Below are 22,636 nucleotides of genomic sequence, written 5' to 3'. Positions count from 1 at the left end.
AAAATACCCTGTAAGGGTTCATTAGTCAGTCAGTCTTTTAGGATAGTTTTAGGGATAGGTACTCGCTCCTCTAAATTCTGGTTCTAAGCTCCATGCTCTTGTAACTCCTGAAGCTTCGGTTTCTGGATTACTTTACTCTGAGACTATCTATTCTATCTTCTATCACGCTATCAGCTCAGTTTATGCAGTATAACTACTCAACATTCGTAACCATTGGGGATGCCAGCACCATCGTGTAATCGGGCATACCAGGAGTGAGGCTTGTCCTTCACCTCCTATTACTGGGCTCACAAGGAAGGGTGTGAGTAAGTTAGGTTAAGGTACTTATAACAGAAATGTTACCAGCAGGAGTTTTGGAATTCTTTTACTGTTTTGCAGTTATAAGTTTCATTGCATTCCTTGTTTTTATGTTAATGGCAATAAAGATTTTTATCAATTTGATATTGTCCTCAGTGTATGTGTTCTTGCCAAGCACCTTCTGCCAATATAGAACCCTTGAGTTCTTAAACTCTGGAGTCCAAATTGGATAAGAACCTATAAATCTTCTGGTCGGATGTGATCAGTGGCGAACCATAAAAATTCACCCATCAAATTCAGGTCAACAATGGTAAAAATGAGAAAGGGGGCAATTTTTCAGGAGCAGTATGGTTGTGACATTTGTATTTTTATGTCTGATTTTGTAAGCAAGTAGTTTTTAAATGAGATGCAACTTGCAGGTACACAGGACAAATCAGACTCCTACAAGGGGTAGAGTGAGCTGGAAAGGTTGAAAATCACTGGGTTAGATTATCATTCTGATATGGTTGCTTTTGGTAGAACCAGGTGCAATCCAAGTCAGTCATTGCTGAGCCAATTCCCCACTGTTTTGCCATGTCCCTCAGTCATGGCTTGCTAGACCTGTTCACACAACACTGCTGATGCACCTCATTCCAGCACCCGTTGTTATTCCAATCCTGATCCACCGGCAAGCTGGGCCAGGACAGCGAAGGATGAGATGCACCAGTCTTGGAAAGGTGCACAAACCACTCCCCTTGCCTGCCACATACACATGCACAACTCTGTTTGACAACCAGGAGAACATTTCTCTTGCAGGAACAGTTGGATGTAAACCTGGCTCCCTAGAACAGAACTGAAAGGCTGTGCAAGGTTCTCATTGTGATCTGCAGAGAAAGGGTGCTCAGAAGTGCAAGGTCTTATAATAAACACATTGCCTTCAATGGAACTGGTATAATGTACATCAGCCGAGGCTCTGGCTTGCATGTGAATCTGTCTCCGAAGAGGGTATTTGATTCCTTTTCTCTTTCACAATTTTATGACTGCCCAGGAAGAGGGATGAAAATAAATGTCACTGGTGTTATACCCTAAGGTACTTGCATCCTTTTTCTCATATAATTTAACTGTCCCTTCTAAATTCCCTAAAAGAAACAGGAAAGCTCAAAAAAAAAAAAATCAACCACAGAATCTTTGACTTATGTCAGAGCATGAAGACATTGCTCTTACTTTTTTTAAAAAATTGTTAAATCTGTTCCTTATTCACTGCTGGCAAGGTGGTTCGTCCTGGGGAGTTGTATACATTTACCAGCATTGCAGGACTGTAGTCTCTAGAGGACGTAATGATTAAAATGCAGAATGTGGGTTAACAAGAGGCGATCAACCCAGGGAGGTATGGCACCCCATGGAGTTAGCTCACTCCACCTTTTCCCCAAATTCCATGGCACAAAGACAATCCTGCCCAGCAACCAGCCTCCCGAGATTCCTGCCTCCTCTGATAAAGCTGTTAGATGGAGGGTGATGCAGCTGTTCATCAGTTCTTTTGTATTCACTGCACTATTCAAATGAGGGTGGTATTTGCCAGTTGTGTTGTTGCAGCTCTGTGGCTTACAGGGCTGACTATCGTTTCTGGGTGTGCACGGATGTGTTTTATGGATTAATAATGGTGAAGCATTTAATTATCATTTGTGATATGTCAATGGCCCACTCGCTGCCAAACTCAGCACATACAGAAACATCTATTGCAAAATGCCTTTGGAAATGATGGTTACGTTGCCTACGCATCTCAGGCCTGACTCAGTCGCAACAGCATCGTTTCATGACATTTCAATGGGCAGTGCCCAGCTCCTCTCCAGGACCCCTTATTATGGGGAAGTGAGACCCCGAGTAGCTAAGTAACTTGCACAAGGTCACACAGGAAGTCTGTGGCAAAGCAAGAAATCAAGCCTAGGTTTCCCACATCATAAGAATGGCCCTACTGGGTCAGACCAAAGGTCTATCTAGCCTAGTATCCTGTCTTCCAACAGTTGCCCATGCCAGGAGCCCCAGAAGGAATGAACAGAGCAGGTAATCATCAAGTGATTCATCCCCTGTCGCTCATTCCCAGCTTCTGGCAAACAGAGGCTAGGGACACCATCCCTGCCCATCCTGGCTAATAGCCATTGATGGGCCTATCCTCCATGAACTTATCTAGTTCTTTTTTGAATCCTGTTATGGTCTTGGCCTTCACAACATCCTCTGGCAAAGAGTGCCACAAGTTGACTGTATGTTGTGTGAAGAAATACTTCCTTTTATTTGCTTTAAACCTGCTGCCTATTCATTTCATTTGGTGACATCCAGGCACGAAACCCCAACCACAGGGTCATCCTTCCTCAGACCAAATCAGTAATGCCTGGTACATTCACAGATCCCAATCTCTGCTTTTGGGTGCAAGGACAGAAAGTGACATCTCAACCAATTGCTGATTTTCTCTCTTAGGTACTTACATGGCCCCCCATTGCCAGGATAGCTGAGCACCTCACAATCATCATTGGATTTATCCTCACAACACCCCTGTCTGGTAGAGAAGTGCTATTATCCCCAGAAACTAAAGTGCATGACTTTCAATGAGACTTAGGCTCCCCAGTCACGCAGGAACTTTTGAAAAATGTTCTCCTATGTGACTTTGGAGCACAAATCCCAAAGTCAATGCTCCTAACTCTCTGGGCCCAGGTCCTCAGAATAAATTACATGCGTCACTCCCACTGGAGTTAGGTGCCTAAATACCTTTGATGGCCTGGGACAAGGGTTCTTTGAAAATCCTGCTCTTGGCCTTCACCTTCATCGTAATGCCTTGCACATGGCTACACCAGGCATGTTGAAACACTCTACTTCCCTTGTTTTGTCTCTCCAATTATACAGATTATATATACACCCACACCCCATATTTTAGCCAAAATGTTTTATTTTAAAAATAACTCCTCCATTTATGATACTTAGAATATAATACAATAGTTTGTATACAATATGTCTGCATTTCACGTTAGGAAATCATTAATTACACTATATGTATGACATATAACAATATGTACACGTCTACCCCGAAATAACGCTCCCCAATATAACATGAATTCGGCTATAATGCAGTAAAGCAGCATCCTGGAGAGGTGGGGCTGTGCACTCCAGTGCATCAAAGCAAGTTCGATATAACGCGGTTTCACCTATAACGCGGTAAGATTTTTTGGCTTCCGAGGACAGCGTTATATCAGGGTAGAGGTGTATTTTTAAAGAACATTTTCAGGCAGCTCTCGTGTTCATATTTTGGCACATGTGGGGGCTATTTTGTATACAAAATAAATATTTAACTACAGGCATTTAAAATGAAAGACTTCTTAGCTCTGCTGTAGCACTTGGATTTTTTCCCTTCATCTATTTTATACATTACGGCACACAAAATTATATCCAAAGCTATTTACAGGAAAATATATTGAAAATTGTGTAACATATTACAGATATGCCAAACTCACTCAAGATACATCTGCACTGCAGTTAAAAACCCACGGCTGGTCTGTGCCAGCTGACTCTGGCTGGAGCCTGGGCTCTAGGACCCTGTGCAGTGGGAAGGTCTCAAAGCCCAGGCTGCAGCCTGAACATCTACACCACAATTAAACAGCCACTTAGCCTGTGTCAGCTGGCACAGGTCAGCTGCAAGTGTCTAATTGCAGTGTGGACATACCCTTACAGGCATGTTAAATATACATATTATAATAATAATCACCACAGTTTACATCATTGTGAGTATACATGTAAAATATATTACAATATATGCACATAAGTAGGTACACACACAGTAAGGTCCTGATCCTGCAAACACTGATGGAAATGCTTAGCTTTAAGCCCAGAAGTAGTCTCTCTGGAGGCTAGTTTGTATATGTTTGCAGAACTGGAACCATAGGGTATGTAATAAACTAAACCCATTTATATTAGACAAACCAAAATATATAGGGGAAATTAACTTATTCATGTGTACAGTGCAAAGGCTTATCCTTTGCTTTTGTCGCTGTTGGACGCCAATAACAAAACTTGCCCCCTTAGTTTGGAAAGAGCTCTGAAAGAGTACTTCACATTAAACCTCACCTACTCGGCCAGGAAGGAGGTAAATATCATCACTCCCATTTTACAGACAGGCAGACTGAGGAACAGAGGGATTCAGTGATTTGCCCAAGACCCGTGTCACAGCTTGTATTTAATAGGGTACTTCCTATTAACTTTAAAAATCATTCACCCCCTTGAAAATATATGAGCCAACGAGAAGATGTGCAGCACCTCCACTACAGATACACTTGGCAACCAGTGTAGCATTTGTTCATAGAGCATGTTCCTGCTCCAACTGAAATGAATTGCCAAACTCCTATTTACTTCAACCGGAAGCAGGAGCAGGCCCAGTGCTTGTTCAGTTCTTGAGTGTGAACTCCCCCAAAGTGTTCAAATACAGAATGGCAGCTTGGGTCTGGACTGTCTATCCATTACCGGTGGGATTATGCAGAGCTCTACTATAATGCTAGCTGCAGAAAACCCTGGGTGTCACATTGGAATATCAGTCTATTGGCTCCTCTCAGCCGAAGCCTCATTTCAAGAAGAAGAAATATTATATCTAGGGGGCCTTGTGTTTTTTCAATTGTTTACATTGTTGTGTTCTGCCAAGCTAACGAGACAACAGCTGTATTCAGAGTGGGGTTTGCTGAGGTTAGTTAGCGAACAACGATTATCCTGTGGGCACAGAAAGGAATCCAAAAGCAATAGCGGAAAGCAGCAAGAACCAGCGACAGGGGAGCCCGACGGTTTGTGAACCTCCAACTATTTGGGGCTTTGCATAGTTAGCTGGAGTTTGATTGGATTTTCGTTCCAAGTGGTGATTCAGTTTAATTGTGATGTCAGGGCCAGAAGAATCCTTGAAAGCTACGCTCTTACACATGGGGCCAAACACACAACATAGACAAGACAGTAGGCCAGATCCCCAGTGGCACACACGTGGTTCTACTGAAGTCAGTGGGTTAGGATCTGGCCCAATAACTATTTATGCTTTCATTGGAAGTGCTCTTTTCCTCCACTCCCCTCCCTTTTTTCATTGTCTCTGCATTTGCTTTCCATGCAGCCTGTTCTTACCCTTCACCTTCTTTTTCCTCCTCTGCAAACACCCATCTTAACAGGATGTTCATTGTGATGCACATGAATGTAAACAGGAAGCACAAGAGTGGGTGTGTGGGGGGCATGCAGAGTTTGCAGGTGAAGTAGCAGTACAAATGCTGAGTGCTTAAGTCTGAAATTGGAACAAGCTGCATGCTTGTTCTCTGAGTGGCTGTCTTTTAATCTTCTCCCCACGTATCTGAATTTGCTTTCTCTCGAGGTTGTGAATATAAAGACTCTGCCCTAATACACAGACACATGGATTTGGACTATCCTCTAATAAGGGTTATTAGGATGGTATGAATACACTGGTTTAGCTTAACAGGAGTCTGACCAGCAGAAAGAAGCAGAATGGCTCCAGATTACCACCTCTCAACAAATGCTTAAAAACTGTTAAGAGGCAGTTCTGGAGTTATTACCTTCCACGATTCCGTTTCCATGTCTCCAGACAAACCTACAAAACTGTTTTGACCAGGAAAGGCCAAGGCCCACAAAACACAAGACAACAAAGGATCCTAGCAAGGTTTAAAGGGGGTCACTCTCTCAGGGGCAGAGACAGCCAAAAGGGAAAACAAACTGGAATGAGACTCGGAAAGAGGAGCCACGTGGGGGTCTGGAGATGCTAGACCTGCCTAGGTCGCCAAACGATGGCAGAGCTAGACTTGTTTTGAAATCCTCTCTCTACTGCATTCTGCTATTGCTAAATACAATAGTTTGGGTTCAAAAAGGTCTGCTCACCATATACCGCTGCTCACAAACTCCCAAAGGGAAGAACAGTAGGTGCCCAAACTCAGTTGGACCTGCTCAGTAAGCTCAGTTGATACCCATGGTACTACAGCCCATGTCTCAGTCTAAGAGTGGGAGAATCACATGATTCCACCCAAAGAGAGGAACAGGCATAAGGCCTAAGACCCGAAGGGGAGCACTCAGAGAGACCAGAAAGGAGACAGAGGCCCTGGAACGAACACCAACGCATACAGAATATTCCTTTTCATGGGGAGTAGTTGTTGCATTCAGGGGCAGCTCTATGTTTTTTGCCGCCCAAAGCATGGCAGGCAGGCGGCTTTCAGCGGCGCACCTGCAGGAGGTCCGTTGGTCACGTGGATTCAGCGGCTCGCCTACGGGAGGTCCACCGGTGCCGCACCATCAGCGTCCCTGCCGCCGAATTGCCAGCAAAGCCGCGGGACTGGCGGATCTCCCGCAGGCATGCCACCAAAAGCAACCTGCCTGCCGCCCTCACAGCAACCGGCAGGCCGCCCCCCGCAGCTTGCCGCCCCAGGCACGCACTTGCTGCACTGGTGCCTGGAGCCGCCCCGGTTGCATTGCTAGGTTCCTACTGTTTGGCTCAGATGACAGTACACTGTAGTAAAACAGGGAATCAGTTTTTGATGAGGCTGGAATTGGAGTCGATTTGCTCTTCCTGGATAGGAATTCGAAAGCTCCTTCCATCTGAAAAACACAGAGTACAGAAACTTTGTACAGAGCAGGAGAGGAAAGAGAAGCAAATGGCTCTTCTGGTTCCATGCACACATGGGCGCACAGAACAACTGAGGCAGGGAGCGACTTCTAGATTACTGCTTGCTGGTCTAGCCGATACGGGGTACGTAGTAGATGTGAGATGGGTTTAGAGAACAATGGGAACATATTTTATTGGTGCTGTGGAACGAGAAGAGCAGGCAGAAGTGGGCTGACCCAAAACCACGTGTCTGTCTAATTGGCTTTGACTGGAGTGCCTACCCCCTTGTCAGTCAAACTACTCATTCATTTGGAAAAGGTGAATGAAATACCTTGCAGCAGCTCATTTGTACATGGATAGAAAAGGATCACAACTTCATCAGACATCTTACAAGGTTGCCCGACAGAGTCGCAAAATTTTTTTTATTATTATTTGTATAGTATTGATTCCCCTCTCCCCAAGCAGGTGGAAAAACAGAAAAGAGATAAAGAAAATAGGAAGGAAAGGACAAAATTGCAAATAGAGGGGGAAGTACAAGTTCTGACGACATAGGCAGAAACAGAATATTTCAGCCAGGCTGGTCCTGTGTCACAGATTCACTCAATGGGTATATGATGCATTATTATTTTTTTCAGCATGCTGTATAAATTCAACCCTCCTCCTCGGTAAACTGATCTCAGCATGCGTGTGTGTCAAATATTTTGATAGCTATAAAGCCACACAGAAAAGAGTGTAATGAAGTAAAGAGAAAAGGGAGGAAGGGGGAACAGCAAGCAAGGCAGGAGGAGGAAATGATAAAGGACTGGGAAGAGAAGGGAGGGAGTAGAGAGGGGAAAGGAGAACATCTCAGTTCCCATCCACTAGGGGTTAATTAAAGCCTTCTAAAAAGTTAGACCAGGGGTCGGCAACCTCTGGCACATGGCTTGCCAAGGTAAGCACCCTGGCGGGCTGGGCCGGTTTGTTTTCCTGCCATGTTGGCTCCCACAGGCTGTGATTCACCATCTCAGGCCAATGGGGGTGGTAGAAAGTGGCACGGGCTGAGGGATGTGCTAGCCACGGCTTCCCGCCACCCCCACTGTCCTGGGATGGCGAACCGTGGCCAGTGGGAGCCACAGTCCGCTGAACCTTCTGATGCGGCAGGTAAACAAATTGGCCCGGCCCGCCAGGGTGCTTACCCTGGTGAGTCATGTGCTAGAGGTTGTCTGAGGCCCCTCCTCTCTGAAATACTGCCTGCTCTTTAGCTACCAGGTCATCCAGATCGCTAAGTCAAGCTTCTATCCCTGGAGACAATTTTCTCTTTCATCCAAGCAAGCCATGCAGCTACAGGCACTGCTATAGAAAGCCAAGCTTTCTGTGAGCTGGAGAGCTTCCAGGTGATCAGATATATCCCCCAAAACTGTTCTCAGCTCTGGCAGACCCGCACCTCCAGCAACAGTCTGCATTGGTCAGACCCATGCACTGTAACTTACACAGGGACCAATATAAATGAAAAATTTGGATCAGCCGAGATCACAAGCAGAGTTTTTAAATGTTTTTCAAGGCACTTCCCCATTGGCAAAGGGCCAGGGATGTATGCAAATCTTTGTTCAAGGTCCACCACAGATCATTTAAATTAGGGAGTTATGCAGAGTGAAAAAACTGGACTGTCCACCAAACTGGACTGTCCAGAGGACAAACAAATTTGGCCAGGGGGACTGTGGAAATTTTTTGGCAGACTCCAAAAGCACGATTCTAATGGGGCTGTGTCTATACTGCAAAGCAATAGGGGTGGAAGCCTAGGTCCCAGCTCGACTCAGGCTCCGACCTTCTACCTCATAGGGTCCTAGACCCTTCGAGCCGAGCCCTGGGTTAGCACAATGTGTGTTTAGTAGGAAGGGAGATTAGGCTTGAGCCTGAGTTTGAACCCTGGGCCTGCACTCCAGTGTAGCCATAACCTGTCTCTCTCAGGGTATCCACCCATTCGCTCCAAATTAATTGTGTAGGACAGCAAGCTTTTAACAGAGACTCACCAAGCTGTCCATTCACAAGAGGCCTCTTTGGCTTCTCCTTTTTGGTTGTCTGGATAATCAAGAGGAGGATGGACATTCCAGATACCATGAGCAACGTTAAGCAAATCAAAATGAGCGATAAAGACCCTAGGAGAAAAATAAAGGAAGACCATTACACACGAGAGAGAGAGAGAACATGCACTGCTGGGCCCCTGCATGATCATCATCCTGAGTTACGTAAGACCTAGGCACTCCGATGCCATGATGATGAGCACCACACAAAAACTTGTTAAATCAAATAAGATGATGGTGAGCATGAAAGCTGGGAGACAACGTATGAGAAAGTGATGACGATTCCAATAAGGATAATGACATAACGGTGGCAACCTCAGAACCATGAAGTGAACATGTCACCCTACAATTAAGGCTACATTTATGTCACAGGAGTCAGGGTGTCCACCATTTAAAAACAATGTGGTGTTTCCCGTTGTTTTTAAAAGCTAACCATGACTGCAAGTGGGTAGGTGGCTACGATGGCAAGAAATTAAATTGTTTCACGGCGTTGGCAGTTCATGAGAGCTGCCAAATTCAAATCTAGCATGTATATGAGGCTAAGGAAGAGTAGGAACCAATTAAGCTGGGGAAGTGGAAATGAGTCAGTCTTCCTGTTTGAGGAAGAAATATACCCAAGAGGTTATGGGATGCTTGGGTGGTTCAATCACCTTGTTAATGCCTTGAGTTATTTTTTTTTTTTTTAAAGATATAATTATTTGTGTGTATATACAGGATGAGAGGAATGCTCATTGCGGGGCTGTGGGGAAATAGGTCTGAGGAGGAGAAGGAGGCTGCATGGCATATAGGATTAGGAGAAGGCCTCCCAAAGCTTGGGGAAGGGACAGAGGTGCTTGTGGAAAGAGGTAACAGAAGGGCCATGGAGGCATGCAGAGGAGAAGAGGATGCTGGCAGGCAACAAGTGATGAGAGGTTGGCAGCAACAGAGCTGTGCAGGGAGCTTGAAACGGCTAAGGAAGGGGATGTGAAATCTGAAGTGACTGGTTACAAAGGAGGCTGATATAGTAGAAGGAAGGTGAGTTTGGCAGAGGCATTTTGGACAGACTGAAGGGGAACAAAAAAGAGTTGTTCAGAAGAGCAGGCAAAAGGATGCACCTACTAGAAGACAAGACTCAGCCTTCTCTTACCCCAGTTAGTCTCCTTTTTAACGGGAGTGGTGGAAAGGGTGTCTTTGGACGTGAAGGGGGTGGGTGCTGTAGTAGATCCATTGCTTCTGCGGCTGATGATAGAGAGGAATAAGGTGGATGTTTGGAGTGTGGTGGCCTGTTTGTCCTGGTCATCGCAGATGGCATCTTCTATTTTTGTCCCAGCTCTGAGAGTCTTTTTACCATAAGCCGTGCAGCTGCCAGTGTAAATAAATAAATGGAATTATTTAAATAGCTTCAGTGCCGAATATAAAGGTGACCTGCACAGGAAAAAAGATGTAGCATATGCAAATTTTTTTTGGCGCGTGTAGCTTCTTTATGTTGTATAAAGAAGGCCTGGATTTCTCTCTTTTTTTTTTTTAATTAAAAAAAAAACAAAACCTTTTCCTGCTTGCTTGAACATTGGAAATTCAGATGAACCCTCCATAGCAACACTCAGTAGCCACTCCAAAGTGGAGCTTGGGTTGCAGCTGTATTCCCAACTTCTGCTCAACTAGAGAGAACACCATGGGATGAGACAAAAAGAAGAGGGGTGTAGAATTGCTCCCAGGGAAGAAAACATCAGTTCAGGCAATGCATGCTGGTTTAACAACATGAAAAGACTCCATGCTTGTAAAACTAAACTGGCTCTTTACGAAGAAAACTCTTTACAGGGACGTTGCAACATCAGCTAGCGTTCTCTAGTCATGTGCACACAGACCAATTTCCTGAAGCCTTCTCAAAAAACTCTTTCCTCTTGCAAGCTGTGGCCCTCCCTTCAGGTTCCATGTGGTTTGCTACAATCACCAATAGCTTCCCTGTGTGAGGTGGTGGAGCCCTTTCCAGATATGTGAAATTTCCACTTGGCCAGCTTTCTACTGAAGCCATCAGGGTGGAAAAGAGAAAATGCAGGATGCCAATGCATCCCTTGAGCTGGCACATAGCCCTCTTGCAGGCATCCTAAGAGTCATCATGAATACAAGTCTTACTGCATTTATTGCTGGCTTATCTTCGGGAATTCCATATACTGACTTTAGGGAAGGAGATAGAAGGGACTGCTATGAGGCACCCTTAACTACTGTGCAAGAAACAAAAGTTTAAGCCCAGTTTGTTTGGGTGAAGGATACATACTTGATCCAGGGCCGACATCTGTCGTTGTTTCCATCGGAAAAATGCCCATCAGGACAAGGGAAGCATTCTGAAAAAGAGACAATATTTTAAAACTATGGTTGCTTGATACAGATTTGGAGTAGCTGTGAACATCCTTTGGATAAACCTGGAGCAAGAATGACACATGAGCATTACAATGTATAAAACAGCTTCCATTCCAGAGTGTCATGCAAAACCAGAGTACATACAACAGCACCATTGAAATTGCAGTCAACATTTGGGTCTGTAAAAAGGGAAGGTAGCATATTGAACAAGTACACCACCTTTTTTATTCTGTTTCCTGGTGAGGTACTTTGCATTTCCTGCCGAGTGTTTATGGAGGTTAAAGAGGAGAGGTTCTGTGGCAGCATTTTGCACATCACCTTGTTAGCAATGGTTGTCTTGGAGACTGAGATAATTTACAAAACAGCCAGCAGGTGCTTTTCACTGGGAGGAATACTGTTATAATTTTAAAAAAAGCTAATTACTCACCTGTTCCTGATGGATATTCCTCTGACGATCTGCTGTCGTATGGGGTGTAACCCTTCATGCACATGCAAACTGTATCTGAGATCTTATCACACTTCTTCACCTCCATGCTTCCCCTATCTAGGAGCAAAAGAGTTGGGGAAGTGGAAGGGAAAAAAGGAAATTAATTAAAAGTACAAATGAAACTGGTCTAGTGCTCATTGTTCTGCACTGGCAAACAAAAGACATGGAGGTCAAATCTAGTCTCTTGAACCCCTGTTTGCATGCAGTGGATCCCCTTGTGCCACTTAACCAGGTCATTGAAGAGCAGAAGGAATGGGTTCAAGTTAGAGTCTTATCCAGTTCTTCTTTGACTTGAAACATGAAAAAAAAAAATGAAAAATTAAACCACCATTTTTTCCCAGTCAAAATCTTGTCAAAATTAAAAAAATTCCACCAGCTCTTATAATGGTTTGAAAAAATGGGCAATTTTTGTGTGTGCAAGAACTTCATCTGTCAGCCCTTTGGGGAGTAGGAAAGAGAAGAGGGCCTGAGAAGAGCACCTAAGGGCTTTAGGGGAATAATCTAGGGACCTCTTGTAAAGAAGTGGCCACTGCGTAGCTGACTTACCTGGGTAACAGATGGTGCAGCTTTTGCATCGATAGTAGTTATGCTTTGAGTTATAGTATCCATCTGGGCAGGGGTCGCACTGGGATTCGGATGATGGCGAGCAGCGCTTTGTCATTTGCTCACCTAGAACAAAGAGCACGTATGGGAGAGAAATACCTTTGTGTCACTGTACGTGCATTAATAACCATGACCCACTTCTAGACACCTACCAGCATTCTGAAAATGTGGACAGTATCATCCATCCCCTTCACCAATGCATCCCAAACCGCACTTTTCTACAATGGAACCTTTTCAAATATTTGAATGTCAGGGTACGCAGCTGAGGTCGCTGACAAGGGTCAATTTGCCACTGCAGCTGTGATACAAGGGGCTGATATCTGTACAATAGTGCGGCTTTTCTACAGTACCCCCACCACGATAAAGTCATTTGAACTGCCCTAATAGGGACCAAGGAGCAAACTGATGCACTGGATGGTATAGCATGTAGGTTGTATAGACGTATTATGGCACACAGCAATTAAATAGTTAATGTGCATGTCTATAGCATCTTTCTCCAGGGGGGGTCTCAAAGCACATTAAACATTAATTAATTAAGCCTGACAGCCTCCCCTCTGAGGTATCTATGCATCCATCCAAGCTCTTATATTGGCACTCATCACAGTAGCAGATATGGTTGTCCCATTTTTATAAACAGGAAAATGGGCCCAGAGAGCACAAGTGACAAGGTGGCACAGTGAGGCTGTGGCAGAGCCAGAAATAGATCCCAGGAATAGAGGCTTGCAGAAGGTGGATGAAAGTAAAGATTCTCCAGGCAGGAATTCACAACGCAAGGAGTATTTACATTGACTTGTGGGGGAGAGAGGGATCTTGAGTCAATACAGGGCTCCTATCTGAAACAGGGAGGTTGCTACAAAATTGTAAAATAACTTTCAGTAAATGGATAAGCATCTTCAGTTGAGCAACATTGTGCAAAAGGAAATGTTTGTAACCCACTCCTGCATATTCCCCTTGACTTCTGAGCTTGTAGGATCAGCCACTATAGCCCAGATCCTCAAAGATATTTAGGCATAGGGTTACCAGATGAGAAGAAGAAAATACCAGGACACATGGTGGGGAGGGGGCCTGCCGGTGGAGCCAAAAAAAATAAAAAACAGTGCTGCCGGCAGAGTGAAATATCGGGACAAATTGTGTCCCGACCAAAGATCGGTTGGACAACCACCCAAATATCGAGACATCTGGTCATCCTATTTAGGCACCTGACTTCCATTGAAATCAATAGACCATATGAGTCTATACACCTTTGAGGACCTGGACATACTTCTGTCTTCTCTTCAGAGCACTTCCCCATGGCCCAAACTGAAAATACATTGACAGATACATAGAACTGGGGTGGGGGGCACGTGGCGGAGGATGTGGGAAATTAACTCTTCACACAAAAGTATCAGTTTTGTTTTATACCCAAATCAGTATTAGCTCTGCCTTGCAGATTTGTGGTTTGATAGCACTGAAGTTCTTCTTGGCATCATTCAAATGTGGAGCACCTCTAGGAGTTGGAAATTGATTCAGCCTCTCTCCTTAGACACAAGTGCCAACTACGATAGCAGTATCTACTAGGAACACCTATTCATTTCTAATATGCTTAATTAGCATGGCGTCTATCCACTAAGAACTTGATTAATGCCACCAAAATCATTTCACTTTCGCCAAAACAGCTGTCAGAGGAGTCTGAATTCAAACCACTAATTCAGAAGCGACGTAAGATGGCACCATTTCCCATAATAACTGAGATCAGAGGAGTGGAGTGGTACAGCAGTTCAAGCATTGGTCCTGAGTTCTAATTCTGGCTCTGATGCTCATTTCTTCTGTGGCACTGGGCTTAAATGTTCTGGTTCCTTGTCTGCACTGTCCCATTGTTATTTAGCCCACTCACAGGTATGTCAGGAAATAATCAAATCACGTTTGTAAAGTGACATAAAACACTACAGCACACGTCTCTCCCTCTATTCTAGAGATTGCTGCTATCTGCTTTACTCACAGCTGTTACAAGCAGCTAGGTAACATATCCCACATGTCTCTCAGAATTTGAATTCCCCCTTCGAGCAGTACTTTTTTTAGATACACACAGCATTATACTAAAGGAATGCTTGAATGGGCAGAAAGTTCCCCCTGTTATATGTTTGTCAATTGTGCCCTGACCTCAAGCCCCAAAACTCTCCTCAAAGAACTTGCATATAATAGGTAGTTTTTTCGCAAGAAATGAGGCACACTTATCTTGCTGCAACAGATAATGCAACAATACTGTACTTTGTACTTTCAGCTGAGTTCAGAATGCTTTTCAAACATCAATTACATTTCACAACATTTTTAAAGCAGGTAACAATTCAATCTAGTTTCTGTTTCGTAGACAGATAATTTGGTGCAGAGATTAAATTCCTTGCCCAAGGTCAAACAGCAAGTCAGTGGCAGAGCCAGGAATAGCATCAAGAGGTTTTGAGTCCCCATCTTATGCTCTAGGTATCGAGGCACATTTCCTATATCTCGCTAATTGCCTAACATACAGTACAGGGGTTTTCAAACATTTTGTATTGGTGACTCCTTTCACACAGCACATCTGAGTGTGACACCCTCTTATAAATTAAAAATGGGGTAAATTTATTTTAATGGGGACTCAGGACTGTCAGCCCCATGGAGCTGACAGCTTGCAACTCCCATGGAACCATCTTGCAACCACCTGAGGGGTCACAACCCTCAGTTTGAGAACCCTGGTATAGGCTACTTGAAAATAAGGAGCAATCATTTTTATGCTCAGTACTTTTAAAATCCAGCTGTAATTAATTTTTTATTCTCACCCTTGCTCTTGGAAAATGAGGATCACACTGTACTTTTTTCCACCCCACTCATTCATTTTCTCTAAGTGTCACTGGGTGCGAACAGCAAACAGTTCTGAGAAAGGATAACTCATTCTCACAGCACTAAAACCCATTAACTCACTATTGCGCATCCTACACTCTCAGGAGACAGACTACTCTCCTGAATGCAGAATGTTCCAAGAACTGCCAGGCAAAATTCAGGGCATTTTCCGAGTAGCTGGGAGAGAATTCATTTGAACAAAATCATATCAACCCACAACACCCACAATGAAATGACCTTATACTACAGAAGATACTGTCTAAACTACCTTGACTGCTGCATTTTCATATGGCCATTACCAAAGACTACATATATCCACTGCTTTACCTCAGTAATTAATTGCAAGACATAGTAATATATTCATCTGCGGGGACAGGAGGGAGATAGGTTTTCCCATATTAGAATTGACTCAGTAGGTTCTAACTAAGAGACAGTCTGTGGAAACTCCCTCATCACATTAAGGAGAAAAGAAGTAGCATGTGACCCATGAGGGATTGTCTGTACCCACTTCCCAGGGATGGGATGTGTCCCAGAATGAGAAACTCAAAAACCCTCATAATTCAGTAACTTTGGGAATACCCGGAGGGCTTGTGCAGCAAGCCAAGTCTCAAGAATGGGGATCTGTTACAACCACTGATTTCAGTTTTTGCTGCAGTAGCTAATGCAGTACAAATTTTACATGGATGGGTGGATGGAACTGTGAATAAAGAAAGAGCTCTAATTTGAAGATGCAGACAGTTCTGTACAGGATTTTTTTAAAACAGAAACCTCTTGCAAAAAGGTGCAAGCACACAATCTAATCATCCTGCAGAGGTGAGAATGTACCTTCCCTTCCTGTCAGCTCTGAACTCTACACCCCACTTTCTATTAACAAACTGCCCATTGTACAGTGTGGTGTCACATGTCAGTTGTGGTTACTCTGGGTTGTCAAGTAATTTCTATAATCATATCCAACTAATAGTGCCTGTGTATTTTTTGCACTTTTCCACTTCCTCAGCTCTGATTGCAGAACTGTCATTCCGCTCTAACAGCAGCTGTGAGAAAGAAAAAACAGACAGAGCAAAATTCATTCAGTTTCTACCGAAAAGGAGAAAGTGGGAGGAAACAAGTACTCCCTTTGCTGCCGCCTATGGTCTTGTCAAATCATGCTCATGAATTACATGAAGCAAAGAGAACTAGCTATCTTCACAGGGAGACGTCCACATGGCATGTGGATCATGCCTGCAGAGCAATTTAAAAATCCAAAAGATGCCGGCCATCCATAAATCTTGATTTTTCCAGTGATGTTTGGCATGCCCTGTTTTCTTCAATAGGAGAGCATATGGTCAATCAACACTTTTTTTAAAAAACAAAAATATATAAGCTTCAGCTACAGTAATGGAAGCAGCTTTAAAGATATCTTGCACAGCCTTACCCTTAACTATACTAGACCTATTTTCTTAAGACGACCCACCATTGCAGCTACAATGTAAGTATTAGCACCAACAAGGGTCCTGTGTCCACCAGCATTTTAACCAGCATGCCCTTTACTGCTAAGCTGAGTCAGGCTAGACAATATGTTAGTTAAGATATCGGCAGTCAGTCCTTGCTAGTGCTCCCATAACGGACCTGCACCAGTGGGAAATTTTAAGAAAAATAAGCCAATGTAGACAAGTCTTTGAAGACTTCATCCCTTAGAGTGATACATAGAGTTTCTCAAGGTTACCCACTTAAGTTACAGAAAGTTTATTCCAAAATAGACAGAAGTCTAGATATTTTATAAAACAGTATTTTACAGTTCAGACTTTGTTTCTGACATGTCAGTAACAATTTGGGTTCACAAATTATTTCCCCCACCACCTACCTCATTAACTGCTGGACTTTACATCTAACAAGGAATGTCAATATTGAGTCGATGATGAGGACTTACCGGGAGCACACTCCTTGCAGCATCGGTTATGTAAGGGATATTCAAATTGTCCACAAATCAGCCCTGAACACTGCATAGCAGAGAGCAACAGGGAGAACAAAACAGCAGTAAAAGAAGAAGAGGAGAACACAAATTTGGCTAATACTCGTCCAGCCATGCTGACTCTCCACTTCCCCTGCAAAAAAAAAAAAAGATAAACTCTAGGAGCGGTTGAACCTAGACTGCTGAAGAACAGGAAGGCAATTCATATGCCTGCAATGGGGAAATTCCCACCATGTACCACCTCTTTTCAGCTCCTCCTCTTTTCAGTTTTCAGGCTCCTTCAAGGAAGAAGGGAAAATAAAGCTCTCTGAATCAATTCTATGAAAGTTTTATTTTAGGCCCTAAAAAAAGGGCCACATGCCATTTCTTAGCTTAAGGTTTTATTAGGAAAGAACCACGTCCTTTGTGAGAAACCCCAGCCTTAGCCTCCCATTATCTGAACTGAAGCGCTGTCACTCATTTCGAAAGCTAGAAGGGGAACATACTGAATAGTTTTGCAAGAATTCTGGCTAGCAGTTTTCAGGGATAGTGGTTAAATGTCACATATTAGCCTCTTGCTATGCAAGTATCACTCCAGCTCATGTAAATGGGCAGGGCTTTAATGGAGGGAGAAATAAGAGACAGCGTCCACCATTATTATGACAAAATTAACTCCTAAGTATTAAAATTAAGAGTGTGGTGCATCATATATAGCTCAGGGAATGGTGCAAGTGAAATATGGACTGCATACATGCCAATTCCACAGGGGCTAGGTGCACATGGAATCTGCCCTTTTGCCCTTAGTACAACAGTGGGGCTACTGCACTGCAGCCACAGTAGCTTCCACAGCAGCTGCATCGCTGTAGGCAGGGGAATTTGGCCTATACACCAACCAGCCATTCTAACCCTTCTCTCAAAGCCTTCCTGTGCTCTGTGGGAAACGAAGCACTCTGCAGAACTGTTTCCCTTAGGGACAGGGGATGAGGAACCAACATGGATGTCCCTTAGTATTGTTTGGTGTCCTTCTGTACAGCAAAATCACACCAGTTCTGTTCCCTTCGTGCCCAAGAAGGAGGACCTGAAAGGAGTGCCTGGGATGTGGGAGGGGGAAATCAGCGGTAGTGAAAAGTGGGGGGCGGGGGGGGGGAGGGCACCATCTTGTTCTCCTTCATGAACAAATTAGTACAGCACAAAGGGAGAATGAGACTCATGATAAACGCAGCGAGGTTTCACCTACATTCATCATTCAAGTTTTATCAATAGAAGTTAGACACACAGGTTTTGGGATTCCCCGAATCTGCTTAGTTACTCTAGCGAAAATGGCCTTTAAAAAAAAAGTGTTCAAGCCAAGGCCCAAATTAAAAGACAATAGTCAAAAAGGGATTTTATTTGATTTTTATTTAAATTTGTCAAGTTTTTTAGAACCAGACTTCTAAGACTCAGCATTTCTGATGTCAATTTACAGTTCACTTGCAAGAAACCACCACCAGGTCTGTATTGGAGGGAAGTATTTGGACTGGAAATGACATCCTTCATAATCTGATACAGTTGAGAGGATTGCAGAGCAATTCTATTGCTGTATTTTATTTATGCTGTTCCCCTCTCCCCCAATGTCTCTGAATTTTTAAAGACACACCAATTTTTTTTCCATTCCACAGTCCTCTCCAAATCATTGGAAAGTTACAGCTTTAGTAAAGCTGTTCCTTTAAAAAAAACAAAAAACCCCAGAGCTGACGTTTTTTTCACTCCAAATTATCTTTTGCTCTATCTGCAGTGAAAAAAGAACACAACCCACGCTGGTCTGCACATAGGAAATACAGTGGCATAAGTCTTGCTAGGTAACATCACTATAACAAAATCAGGTAAATAATTTTATATCGTACTGACTTATTTCTTCCCTTTGCAACTTTTGATCAACTTAAACTCTCTTCCTCCCCCTTTCATAGCAAGTAGCAGGATCTGGTTATTCATTTGGAAGGGAATCAGAACAAAAGACTCTGATGTGGATGAAATTTACAACAACATAAGGTTGGAAATGTCCTAACACATTCAAAGCAAAAACAATGTAAACACTGATGACTATATATTCAGATTCTACTTCATTACAGTTGAATGCTGGTAAAATATCATTCAGTTGGTAAATACTGCTTATGTACACACTTTGCATTGCAGTCCTGGAAGTTGTAACTATATGCACATTTCCCAAGTTATATCACACAATCAATAACTCAACATTAGTCTACTAAAGACCAAATAGGTTTAATTTAATTCCTTCCACCTTTCCCTAAAATACAAACCCTCCCACCTGCCATGTGCCAGTGATAGCTTGGCTACCAAGCACTTTATAGCAGTAGGCAGACTGCTTTTATGTTATGAACAGTGGTAAGTGACCATAGACAACGTTAAACAATCAACTACTGTAAGTAGTGCTAAATGGAAGAACTGGTTCAATAGTAGATTACTTGCAGATGAAAACTGCCCTGTGATTAAGAATCTGATAGATGCAGAAATTGGGAAAGGCAAGATTGGAAGTAGAACACTAAAGAACCTTAAGATGATTAAATAGAACGGTATCTGAACTTAGTTTCCTTCTTTCTAAAATGTAGAGAGGAATCATCTGAGTGTCTCCACACAGCCCAGTTTAATCCACAATGAAAGAGATAACAGTGATGCCAGGATAACATCATGTGTGAGATCAAAATCACAGAGGTATTGTTTCAGGCCCTGCCTACACTACAACCCAACCATGTTTAAACAAAACCAGAAGCTGGTTGCAAGTCAGAGTAGCTGGTGTCTAAATCAGTCCCTGCAGACTCATTATAGAAGGAACATCCAACTACTCTTGCCTACAAGTAGAAAATGAGTAGACTATCACAATTTCCCCACTCTTTCCCCCCTCCTATTTGACTTATATTCACTTTCATGATTCAATTTCTTTAATCTGAGGTCTTAAGTAGTCTGTCTTAATGAAGAATCTCAATGCTGGAGCACTGCCAAAGCACAGAGAAATATATTTAATGAAAAAAAGATAAATGTATATAAAAAGACTTTGATACAAGTCATTTAACAAAAAAAGGCCATTTAAAATCAAAAAACAAACAGCAAACCCTGTATTTACATTATATTAAGAGAATAAACTTGATTAGATATAACACACCTTAATTGGAATTTCAAGCAATCCCCGAAAAGATGGGTTTTTTACAGCAAAGGTAAGGCTAGAATAAAGTGAAGCATTTTTTATTTTCCAACGTTAGTGGATATGACCCTTGCGTTGCAAGATTCTCCATAGAGATTACCGCCAAAACAGATTAAACCAAAAAGCTCAAGGAACCTTAAGCTCTGAACTGCCTCTGCTAGACCACAGTACAGCTAGAGAAGAGTGGGACATAAATTAAACCAATGGAGGTTGAAATCAATCCTACTTGTAGGGATAAGTTTGTGAGACCTAACCAAACAACTCTACAAATTTAACTAGTTTTAACAAATTTAACCAGATTGAGACAGAGTGAATTCTAATTAGTTGCAACGCAGCCCATGATTCTAATAGCTGAATCCATTTTTGCTCACTGCAGCTCCTTGAACATTCACAGGTTAAGACATTCCTCTCTCAGCGTTTAGAAATATGAGCTCTTTTGAAATGAAAGTGATTAAAATGAGCTTCTCATTCCCACTTCTGCAGAACAGCACAAGGGTGGGATTTCTGTGACACTGTAGATCAGTTTCCATTCTGCTTTATATAAAAAAAAGGATTTCACTTGTAAAATTTCAAACACTCCTGTTTAAAAAGGAAAGTAATTTTTCAGATTGCAAAAGCAGTGCTGGAAAAGCAGTTATTTAATAGTCTCCAACACTGGACACCCAATACCCAGACTAAAAGGTATTAAGAAAAATGCAGGAAGAGTAGGAAGATGAACAAAAAACGTACTGATCATGTTGGATAGCCTTTAAATCAACGTGGTTGCCATTTCCTTTCTCATGGCTGTCTGTGCTTTCCAGCCATATTGTTCCTGTCAGCAGAGTGCTAAAAGAAAATACTTACTCTGCTCAAAAACTTTAATAGACTCAGATGCAGCAGGCTTCTCATTCATATAATGGAATGGAATGAAAACCACGCCTGTCCAGCCAAAAGCAATGGTAAATATAAATAAGCTCCTCAGCAGTCATTGTTCGTCTGATGGAGCCTTTCACTTATAGTGAATATTTTAAGAGTGTTAAAATTTTTCTTTTCTTCACCCAGCTAGTGGCCATTCTAGTACAATTAGAGGTGAGGTGAATATATATTAAAGGCAACTGAAAACACAACCTAATCAGCCCACCTGCATTGAGACAGTGTGCACCTCTGATGCAATTTACAGCTGACTTTCATGAGCTGAAAAGTATATATCCACACTCCTACATATAAAGGATCCTGTGCTGAGCAAAACCAATGCAGTTTATACACCAATTAATTCCTTGCTGGATTCTCCTAGAATGCTGTCAGAAAAAAAATATCTGAAAAAATCTCCTTTAAAAAAAAAAACAAAACAAAAAACTAAAATTCTCCAATGTTAATGATGATTTTCATAGATCAGCAGCTTAGCAGGCAACAGAAGTTAGATATTTAAAGATACTTCACAAGGCCTAAACTGAACTTTCAGCTCAGTAACTGCACAAGGTAGTATGAACTGGTTAGTCCAGATCCTGCCTTGTTACTTACAGTCCTTTCCTTCTTTATACTGAAGGTTAAAGGAGAACTGCAGTTCTTCTAAATGGACGGGTTTGTTTGTTTTTTTTAAGTCTAGGATAACACATCATTCACACACAACACATATAGCAGCAAGGTAACTTTCTTTTTGTTTTTGGAAAGTAGGAAGGTGCTTCAGAACTCTGCAGAGATGCGCACGGTCAGAACTCCTCGTGAACATTACGTGCATAGTCCATAAGCTTGCTGCCAGTGAAGTATTCGCTGTATTTCAGGATCTCCTCCAGCTCCAAGTGATGGTTCTGATTCTCATCTGCCACAGCTATCATCTGCTTGGCTTCATTTAGGGCATTGTACTCATTCATAGGATCCATGTATTCCTACAACAGATAAGAAAGGTCATCAATCTTTGCCATTGGGTGCAGTATAGTACATGCCTCCAAGCCAAAATTTGGAGGCCTCAGCCCTTGACTGTTTGAGAAAATACTGAGGCCTCCATTACTTGACCCAAAAATGAATATAAACAATAGAAACCACTAAAATAGGTCAGTCTGCCAGGTCAATAACTTTTCTCCCAAAAGGTCCTTCCTAACACCATCCCCTCCTTGGTTCTACCAGAAGTCCAAAACTTCTCTGATGTTAGCTGGTGGCTGGCTGCAACTGGTATTTCAACAATTTGTTTGATGTGGAAATTGGCCTCCAGCAGTTTTAGTCAGTGACAGAAGGTAAGAGAGGTCTGCAAGTTTCCAGATACTAGATTAGACCTAGAATCAGGCAAGAAAAGATACCACAC

General features: G+C 42.8%; 2 protein-coding genes across 2 annotated transcripts in view; both read right to left on the bottom strand.

Moving 5' to 3' along the window:
- Positions 1-6,718: 6,718 nt before the first annotated feature.
- Positions 6,719-17,374, bottom strand: TNFRSF4 (TNF receptor superfamily member 4). Its single transcript, XM_032779989.2, has 7 exons — positions 17,142-17,374; positions 12,323-12,445; positions 11,717-11,833; positions 11,207-11,273; positions 10,079-10,293; positions 8,902-9,027; positions 6,719-6,885 (listed from the first exon to the last, which is right to left on the bottom strand). Exons 1-7 carry the CDS (start codon positions 17,296-17,298, stop codon positions 6,815-6,817), a joined length of 876 nt encoding a protein of 291 aa, XP_032635880.1. The 5' UTR covers positions 17,299-17,374; the 3' UTR covers positions 6,719-6,814.
- A 1,167-nt stretch (positions 17,375-18,541) lies between these two features.
- SDF4 (stromal cell derived factor 4) overlaps positions 18,542-22,636 on the bottom strand; it is a 46,935-nt gene continuing 42,840 nt past the window's right edge. Inside the window, exon 7 of the mRNA XM_032779987.2 lies at positions 18,542-22,223. Within this exon, the coding sequence (XP_032635878.1) occupies positions 22,047-22,223 (177 nt within the window). The 3' untranslated portion in view covers positions 18,542-22,046. The remainder of the gene's footprint in view (positions 22,224-22,636) is intronic.

This window comes from Chelonoidis abingdonii, chromosome 23 (assembly GCF_003597395.2).
Source record: "Chelonoidis abingdonii isolate Lonesome George chromosome 23, CheloAbing_2.0, whole genome shotgun sequence".
NCBI lineage: Eukaryota > Metazoa > Chordata > Testudines > Testudinidae > Chelonoidis > Chelonoidis abingdonii.
This window is presented reverse-complemented; position numbering and strand designations above follow the sequence as displayed.

Excerpts from the sequence above, each read along its gene's own strand:
- TNFRSF4 (XM_032779989.2), bottom strand. The coding sequence starts at position 17,298 with ATGGCTGGACGAGTATTAGCCAAATTTGTGTTCTCCTCTTCTTCTTTT. Across the intron at positions 11,274-11,716 it reads GGAATATCCATCAGGAACAG|AATGCTTCCCTTGTCCTGAT; the intron begins GTGAGTAATTAG and ends TCTCTTTTTCAG. Across the intron at positions 10,294-11,206 it reads AGATGTCGGCCCTGGATCAA|CTGCACGGCTTATGGTAAAA; the intron begins GTATGTATCCTT and ends TTACACTGGCAG.